Source organism: Marmota marmota, unplaced genomic scaffold, assembly GCF_001458135.2.
Source record: "Marmota marmota marmota unplaced genomic scaffold, marMar, whole genome shotgun sequence".
Classification (NCBI taxonomy): Eukaryota; Metazoa; Chordata; class Mammalia; order Rodentia; family Sciuridae; genus Marmota; species Marmota marmota.
In genome coordinates, this window is record NW_026000153.1 from 25,177,838 (window position 1) to 25,187,395 (window position 9,558).

General features: G+C 43.8%; 1 protein-coding gene across 23 annotated transcripts in view; it reads left to right on the forward strand.

Moving 5' to 3' along the window:
* Positions 1-3,596, forward strand: part of Ikzf1 (IKAROS family zinc finger 1) — a 96,439-nt gene extending 92,843 nt beyond the window's left edge. For all 23 annotated transcript variants that reach the window (XM_048786609.1, XM_048786615.1, XM_048786603.1 and 20 more), the window contains one exon: positions 776-3,596. In XM_048786609.1, the coding sequence (XP_048642566.1) occupies positions 776-1,485 (710 nt within the window). In that variant the 3' untranslated portion in view covers positions 1,486-3,596. The remainder of the gene's footprint in view (positions 1-775) is intronic.
* Positions 3,597-9,558: the final 5,962 nt, after the last annotated feature.

The following is a 9,558-nucleotide window of genomic DNA, read 5'->3' on the forward strand; positions in this document are numbered from 1 at the left end:
CCACATGTTTCTGCTGCTCCGTGTTTCACTGCTGCTGACTGTAAAAGAAGAAGGATGCAGAGAATGATTAGTCTTTTTTTAATAGTTGTATATGGACACAATACCTTTATTTTATTTTTATGTGCTGAGGATTGAACCCAGTACCTTCCACATGTGAGGCAAGCTCTCTACCACTGACCTACAACCCCAGCCCCAGAATAATTAGTCTTAAGTATCCTTTCTACTCATCACAGGTTGGAACCCACTTTCCTTTGCGTTATTTATAAGACATGTATAACTTTATTATAAATAATATTCAATCGCTGTGTATTTGATTACATTTTATTCTAGATTATTAAATGTATGAATTTAATATGCCTAATACTATTTTAAATAATTATTGCATATGATGAATAAATCATAATTATTATGTATTTTGAACACATTTATGATAAAGTTATTATAAATTAGTTAGAATTCTCTACTAAAGACACATCATTTAAAAGATTGATTTTAAATTAAACATAATGTTTAATTTTAGGTTTAATGAAAGAGACAAGTATTAGTCTATTGAAATGTGCAGTTTAAATTGACACAGATAGTCTTTGGTTCCTTTATTCATTTATGGATTTATCCAGACAGATTTCTTTAAGTGCCTACTATGGTAGGACCCTGGGGGAGATGTCCAACAGGCAGATGCTTCGCTCAGCCTCCCCTCCTCTGGGGATGGTGTGTTTTGCCGGGCCTAGCTGGTAGTCCACCCCCTCGAACACTCACTGTCACCTACTTTCCATAGGGGAAAAGTGCCTGTCAGAAATGCCCTACGACAGCAGTACCAGCTACGAGAAGGAGAACGAGATGATGACGTCCCACGTGATGGACCAGGCCATCAACAATGCCATCAACTACCTGGGGGCCGAGTCCCTGCGCCCCTTGGTGCAGACACCTCCGGGGGGCTCTGAGGTGGTCCCCGTCATCAGCCCCATGTACCAGCTGCACAAGCCCCCCTCGGAGGGCCCCCCGAGGTCTAACCACTCTGCTCAGGACAGTGCCGTGGAGAACTTGCTGCTGCTGTCCAAGGCCAAGTCGGCCTCCTCGGAGCGGGAGGCCTCCCCGAGCAACAGCTGCCAAGACTCGACGGACACGGAGAGCAACACAGAGGAGCAGCGCAGCGGCCTCATCTACCTGACCAACCACATCAACCCTCATGCCCGCAACGGGCTGGCCCTCAAGGAGGAGCAGCGGGCATACGAGGTGTTGCGGGCGGCCTCCGAGAACTCGCAGGATGCCTTCCGCGTGGTCAGCACCAGCGGCGAGCAGGTGAAGGTGTACAAGTGCGAACACTGCCGGGTGCTCTTCCTGGATCACGTCATGTACACCATCCACATGGGCTGCCATGGCTTTCGCGATCCCTTCGAGTGCAACATGTGCGGCTACCACAGCCAGGACAGGTACGAGTTCTCCTCCCACATCACGAGGGGGGAGCACCGTTTCCACATGAGCTAAAGCTGCAGCCCACCCCACCCAGAAAGCACAAGGACTGCCTCCCTCACCCACCCTCCTGCTGGCAGCATGGGCCTCACGGACCCTGTAATTTGGGGTATGGATTTTTAGGAGGCTTTTTTTTTTTTTTTGGTCTTTTTTAGTTGATTGATTGGGATATGATTTGCTTTTTGAAAACGAGATTTTTATTGTTAGAGGCAGGACTGCATCAGGAGCATTGAGAACTGTTATCTTCCTAGACGTTCCTGTAGACTGCTAGCCAAAATTCCCTCACCTGTGGCTTCCTAGCATCCCCCACTTCTCCAATTAGTCTGGATTTTCAGAAAGAGTTCAATAAAACAAGCCAGTGCATGGGAAGGAGCATGGCAGTCCCTGTGCTAAGCATGGGGGTTCATGCACCCAGGTATAATCCAAGTCCCCAGAAGAGTGGGTAGAACCGGAGAGGTGTGGCCATCCCAGCAAACTGAACGGTGAGCAGCAGGACCAGCAACCCATGGTGAGACCAAAGACGGGCCACCAGCATCCAGAGCAGAAAGACTGCACTTTGTAAAAGTTAATATTGTCATATTCTACATAGGAAAATAAATCAGGAAAGAGTGTGGTACAGGGCTTCCCTAGGCAAAGGGAGAGGGGAAGGATTGGAGAGCCCTTAGACTGCTTCTCACCTTCTGAGGTTGGAAATGTTGCCCAGATGAATCTCTTGAGGCTTGATGCCAGGTGGGAGGAGCTCAGTGTCCCTGTGGGCAAATCTGGGGATCCCTAAACTCTGCTTTGTCATTTTCCATACTTGTAATGGCCCCAAACCTATCACTACATTTTAAATACTTGTCCTGAAATTTGGACCTTAATTCTTTTTTAACTTCCCAGAAACCAAAGCTTTCTTCCAGTTTCCACACTCATTTCTCTGGTCTTCCTCAAGATTAATCATACCATTAAAGTCATTACTCTCTACCACCTCAGCCAAAAAAAAAGCATACAGTTTTAAATGTTTACAGTACTTGTCTTCACCAGAACTGTCCAAAGTCCACATAAACTTGTAGAAACAGAGAGGAAATTGTATGTTAGTAACTCAACATTTAGTCTAATCCAGAGATTCTTAGTGCTTAGCCCCACTGACATTTTAGGCTGGATAAGCACTGGTCCTGGGCACTGTAGAATATTTAGCAGCATCCCTGGTCACTGCCCAGTAGATGCCCACAGCACCCACAGTTGACATTGACAAATGCCTCCAGACATTTCCAAATGTTCCACTGGGGGAAAAAATCACCTCTAATTGGGAACCACTGATCTAAATGAATTCTAAACCAGTCGAAGGTCTGGGCAGCTTTCCAAAGATAAAAAGCACTTTGAAGACTTTTCCCAGTCAGCAATCTCAAGTTGGACTTGTGCTCCTTTGGAATGATTATAAATTCTATACGTGAGTTATTCCCTTTCAGTGTTCACAAATATACTTCCTCATGTGCACTTGAGTTTCATTGAAAGGACAGAGTTCAGAAAGATGTCATGTTTCAGTCATGGATTTCTTTTGTTTCCAGAACAGTATAGCATTTTGAAACTGGAAATAAACAAAATTGTAATTGTAATAATTTAGTCTCTGCTACACCAATGCATTGAGTGAAGGAAGAGATGGAAGAACCAGGGCTATGGATGGCTTTGGTCAATATGCAGTTACGAGACAGACACGCCTTATCCAAATTCATATACTCAAGCTGAGAACCTTCTTAGCTTTCCAGTTTGCTGGCAGATTTTACCTACCGTCTCCATTTTGATGCATCCCAGAAATTCAATTGGTTGAAGGGAGTTATTTTTTTTTTCTAATGGCATTCAAGCAAGGCTTAAGCCAGAACTGTAAATAGTGGTCACGAGAGTTCTTTTCTAAAATGCTTTGCCCCTTCCTCTCACTGCCTTTTATAGCCAATATAAATGTCTATTTGCACACCTTTTGTTGTGGTTTTATATTGTAACAGCATATTTTGAAACTATTGTATTTAAAGTAAGGTTTCATATTATGTCAACGAGTAATTAAATTATGTTTGAAAGGTGGCCATATTCTGTACCAAAAGTTGCTGAAGTTTTTCTTCTAGCTGGTAAAAGTAGGATTTTGCATGACCTCACACTTTTTCTTCTGTGGTTTGTTCTGTTGTATGATGGCATGAGTGTGTGTCTCAAGTACGGCTGTGTACTGAAGTGTGCCTACATTCCATACACTCCCATTGTGTTTCAAATAAATACCAGAGGTAGGAGGCTCCACCAGTAGCAGCTTGAGCTGTGGATGACAGCTAGCGCTGGTTCTCATTCCCTTCTCCTGCCTGTCATCCCTATTTCCTGTGGAATGCCTGGACTATGCTCCCTATCCCAGGTTCCCTGTGTAATTTGTACTTTAGAGTGTGTCCTTGTCCTAGTGAAAGAGTCACTAAATATCATTGCATTATCATTGCATTATCACCAAAGGGCATTTCCCAGCACCAATTGCTTCAGAAACCAGCATGTTCCATTTCAAATTTAGAATCAGTCGTAATAAATAAATCTTAGAATCTTCACTGAGAAAGAGAGCTACCTGTTATGGAGATGTGGGTTTGTTTTATGGGTTGGTTGTTTTTTTTTTTTTTCTATTTTGTGCTTTTGTCTTCTTTCGTTTTGTTTGGACTGCATTGTGATTCTCATAACATCCCCTTCTTGCCAAAACAAAATCAAGTTGAACTATACTTATACAGACCCATCATGATGCAAATGTATTTCTTCATTCTTCAGTTCTTCCATTCCAGCAATAATGAAGGGTCAACCCTATTTAAAACCCAGATCTCCCTCATTGCATATCCATTTCAATGTTTCTTACTTTAAAATGAACCAAAATTAAACTTAAAATTTAAGATGTACAGGTATCAGAAAAATAAAAAGTACAGATGCTTTTGGTGCAGGAGCACTCACTGTGAACAAGTGTAACCAGATATTAATATGCAATATTGTTCCAATACTTTCTAATACACTTTTTTATAATATTCTGTGTGGTGATTGTTGAGGTCAAATCCTTTGTATCCAATACAGCTTTTGTTCTTCTCCTCCCTTCGGGTAGGTACACATGCACAGGACTCTAAATGAGAAAAAAACACAGCCATCTTTCCAATCTGCCTCCATGATGATGTTAAATTATCTCTGTTTAGCTGTGATCAAGGGATGTACCACTGGAGGGACAGAGTATCCTTTTGTACACATTTTGAAATGCTTTTTCTATAGTGATAGAACAAATAAATGCAACAAATACTCTGTCTGCCCTATCCTGTGAAGTCCTCACTAGTATTATGCCAAGGCCCAACAAAGCAAAAATCTTCTCTAGACTCCTTCCCGGTTAGATCACAGGATTCGAAGAAGAAGAGACAAGCTTGAGACAGTTGCAGTACAAGTAGATGTTTCCAGCAGGTACAGCCATTCAGTTCTGCACACTGACTTCCCATCTGTAACTTCAGGGCTTAGGAAAACCAAGTCAGTCTTGAGAGTGGGTAGAGGTAGGGGGCAGCAAGCACTACTTCTGTGCTCCCCACAGCAAACCACCGTAAAGCCATGAGTGGCATGTGCCCACAGTGGTGGGAGCTCAGAGGACAGAGTGAGCTCAGAGGCTGTACCCTGTGGGTAGGTACCTGCAAAGCTGCTTTCCCATGCCTAGGCTGGGTCCATGTCATGAGCCTTGCCCTTGCTCTGCTGTAGAACTGTATGGTCACAAGCCTTTGTCCCTTTCAGATGAACAGCCAAACATCACCTGAGTTCAGATCCAGAAAATAAGGGGGAGGTGATTAAGTTTACAGGGCAGGACGTTGGAGCCAAGGAATGTAAAACTCAAAGGAAATAAATACAATATTAGGATTTCACATCAAACCCTGAAAACAGCACTCAAGGAGGACTTTCATAAACAAGGTAGCATCATTTTCAGCCATTTCAGGTTTCCTCAATGAAGAGCATGTTGTTCACGCAAATACACATAAACATGGTTACACACCACTTAGAAATTTATTTCATGTTACACCTTCTGTATTCTCCGTGATCACAGGTCAAAAGAATGTCTACATTATTTAAAAATAGCCTGGTCTCGGTCTGGGGCTGTAGCTTAGTGGGAGAGCGCTTGCCTAGCATGTGTGAGGCATTGGGTTCGATCCTTGGCACCACATAAAATAAATAAATAAATAAAGGCATGCTGTCCATCTACAACTAAATAAAAATTTTTTTTTAAATAGCCTGGATTGAAACTAAGGGGGAGAAGTCATTCAAAAGGATGGGGGTTTGACAGAGTGAGAACCTTGTCTGTGGATCTATTTGTAAAACTATAGAATATAGCTTTGCAGCTCAGTTTCCATGGAAGCTTAATGAATGTGCATTGAAATTAAATTTTAAAAACACAAATAAAAAAATTGTTTAATGTGCATTGAAAGCCTCCTGCAAAAGGGAGCCACTGACTAGCTCATCCTGGAGACCATCACAGTGAAGACACGAAGGAGAGGTTCCAAAACTCTTAAAAAAAAGAATGATATACTTCATTAATTGCATTTCACTACCTTTGATTTTAAGTAGTCCTGAGAATTAGTCTCAGCGTGACCTTTTGATGCTGTAGACCCTTTACATTCATTTACCTACTTCTGGCCTGAAGAGAAAACTGGAAACAGCTGCTCACTTCACTTCTGAGGAGTAGTGTCAATTTAAACATCAAGCTGTATTTTAATGGTGAATGTGGGAATTAAGGGATTGGGAGTTAAAAGACTAGGCTTGGAGGCTGGAAGCCAAAGATCCCTGATCCCATTTTCAATGAATCTATCATAGTTTCTATCAAAATAAAACATCATGAGGTTCTGTGACCCCTTGGTGAATCCTTCATATGTTCTCATCAAATGCACTCAGATTCTCACGAAGTAGTTCCTTTGGCTGTTTTCCAAAGGTCAAGTCTTTCTGTTATAGCCTCTCAACTCTAGCACCAAGCAAGGAGCAAAAGAGACATTCAGAGAATTGAGCAATTGGTGAAAGACTCAGGGGAAGTTCTCAGATGACCAAAGCAGGAACTCCACATTCCTCCATCATTCTGGAAACTTATGGCCCTTTCTCTGCACCAAAGCCCAGTGCAGCAACCAGCTAGCACCGCTCCCATGCAGAGTTGGGGCTAGTATAGTACTGTTGCCACACAGCATCTGTTTTAGTTGTCTTTCCCCAAGTCATCCACTGCTCCTTACCTCTAAGTAGGCAGAAAAGGGTTCCCTTTGTCCCTGAGAATAGTGCTGCCCTCAGCAACCCAGACTGTCTTTGGCTTCTCCCACTGTGAACTAGCTCTGAGCCAACCCCATCCTGTGATAGGCTGCCCTCACCAGCTCTAGACTTGTCTGGGCATCCAAACTTCCCACAGTCTCCCAAAGGTTTGGTTCTAAGATGAAGCCCAGAATCACCTAAGTGGCTGTTCAATATATAGTTTCTAGAACCTTCCTCCTGTTCCCATTGCACAGTGAAAGAGCAGGACTCATCTGGGAGCCAAGTCCCAAAGCAAGAAGGCAGAAGCAGAAGTAGTCCCAAGCCCTGGTTCAGGACCCTCTCCAGCTGGCTCCCAGTCCATCTTGGTGATCCACTTCTTGTGGGATATGTGGGTTTGAGCCACAAGGAAAGGGTAGAAACACACACATAAAAACCTGCCTCCGAAGCAGTCTTCCTTTGGCCCAGTCCTCACCACATGCATCCACAAAGTCGCATGTCAATTTCTCAGCCTTGCCCTAGGTGAGGGTTGTTAACCCTGAGACTCACCTAGAGAAGTAGGATACAGAGGAGTCTCCAGGGTGCATGGCTGAGCAGGCACAGATCCTGACTCATAGAGCAGGGAAGTGGGGCTTGGTCTGCAGAGCTCTGCTCCCCTCCAACCCCACAGAGCATAGGAGAAAGCCAAGCCTGTGGGAAAGGCCAGTCTATAGGATGATGGATGGAAAGGTGGATTTGAACTAGAAATGAAATGGTGGGGAAGCAGAAAGAGAAATGTGAGCCAAGCAGAGTGGGGAATTTTAGAACACCGGAAACAAAAGCTAAACAAAGCACAAGAAGATCAAGGAGATACCTAGTCAAGGGTGAATATATTTTATGATTAATAAGTTCAAGACCCAGACAAGAGTAGCGATTCCTTCAATGAGGTGACGCTGGCTTCACCCCTGCCCCCCCCTCAGTGACCCCATTTGACATTTGACTTGACTGCATTCCCTCTATCCCCAGGGCATCTTGAACCTGGCTTCTAATGTTAACAATGAAGACTTGAGATAATTTATTAATTTGTTGAGAATTTGAGTTGCAAATGGGAAGAGTGGAAAATTGAAAATAAAGTCAATTGATTTCTTCTTGATCACACTCCTGGCATCACTAGATAGAAAGAACTCCTCAGTGCCAAGCTGCAAGCTGGGGTTAGAGGAGATCCACCTACAGCATGGGTCATGGGCCTCACAGGTGCTCTGTGCTACAAGCAGCCGCTTGTTCCCAAGGTGCCCCACATTTACCTGTCAGATAAGATCCAATGTTACCTCCCATTCTAGGGGTGAGGACTTCCAAGCCTGGAAAAGCTGAGCAACCTCCTGGGGGTCATACAGCTTGAAAGTGCCAGGGCCAGTGTTTGACCTCAGGAGTCTGGCTCCAGAGCCTGCCCTCCAGTGACTACCATGAGAAGTGACCCTGCATGAAGGTAATTTGAAACAAGGTGCAATCAAAAGTGTTTTAAAGTGGTAAAGTGCTTGCAAGGACCAGTGAAAGGTTTCTCGCTTAGAGAAAGCTCCCAGGAAAAACTCTGATGTGACCCAAGCTTTCTAGAATGACAGATTTTTCAGCATGCAAAGGGGAAGGGTAGGAAGAAGGGGTTTCCAAGATAGAATGAACATGGGGAAAAAATCCATTGTGTATCAGGTTTGAAAGTCTGGTAGTAATAGCTCTGCTTGGCTGGGAAAAGATATTCAAGGAGAAAAAAATATAAGAGATAAGGTTGAACAGGGAAATGAGCAGGTGACTCATAGAAAAGAGAAGGGTTAACCAGAGAAGAGGGAGCTGAGAGTGGGGAAGAGAGGCCTAAGGAGTGCAAAGCTGAGACAAGAAGACTTGACTTTCTATCTCTGGGATGCAATATACAAAAGCAGGATTGGTTCTTTTTTTTATTGTTTCAATTTACTGCCATGGTCTCAGTGTTAATAAGACTCTCTGGAAACTTATAAGTGCTAAATAAATGGTATTGCATCATCATCTACATGTGTTTATCAAATCTAGTGTGCTTTGAAGGAAAGATGCATAGTTGGCCCCCAGTCTCAGATCCTATCTAGAAGAAAAGAGAAAATGGGGAGAGGATTTGAAGAAAGCTGAGTCTTATTTAATCTAAACAACTGTGGGTACCTCCAGCACATGGCTAGGGCATTTGTGAGGAATCAGCACATGCTTGAATGTAATGGAAGCTGTGAGCAGGATGTGAGACTGCTCTCCGGAAATGGGAAAGCTGTATGGAGGATGTGGAAGAGAAGACAAACAGAAGGAATTGAGAAAGGAAATGGAAAATGATTGTTCAAGAAGGAACATGAGTGGAGTATAGCATCTTAGGTTTTCTTTATTCAAAAAGAGATGCTCTCATGCAAGTCCAGTAGAGCAGATCAAATATGGAAAGTGGCTGAGAAAGGCCCTTGGTCAGGCATCTAGGATGCTCCAAGTACTATGGGAGGTGATGAGTGGTAAGAAGAGCCCTGTTGGTGGAGAGGGGCTCCAGACCTGAGAGAGCTACTTACATAGCAAAGGACCCAGCACCACAGCCTTGGAGCTCCACTGAGGCCTAGTGCTTTAGAAGTGCCAAGTTCTTGGCTAGATTTTCCTAAGCAGGAAGGTAGAGCCTCACTGAGAAGCTCCCTGTTTATTTGGGTTTTTTTCCCACATTTTGAGGAGACCAAGAATGGTCCACCTCAAGGTGGATATCCCTTGATCTCTATTTCCCCATGTCTATAGTTAGGGCTGCTCATGGCAGGACACATCACCTTCCAGCTCAAGAGTGAGTCAGTCAGGTCTTTAAGTGGCAGCCACCTCTTGCCAGCCACCCCCCCCCCC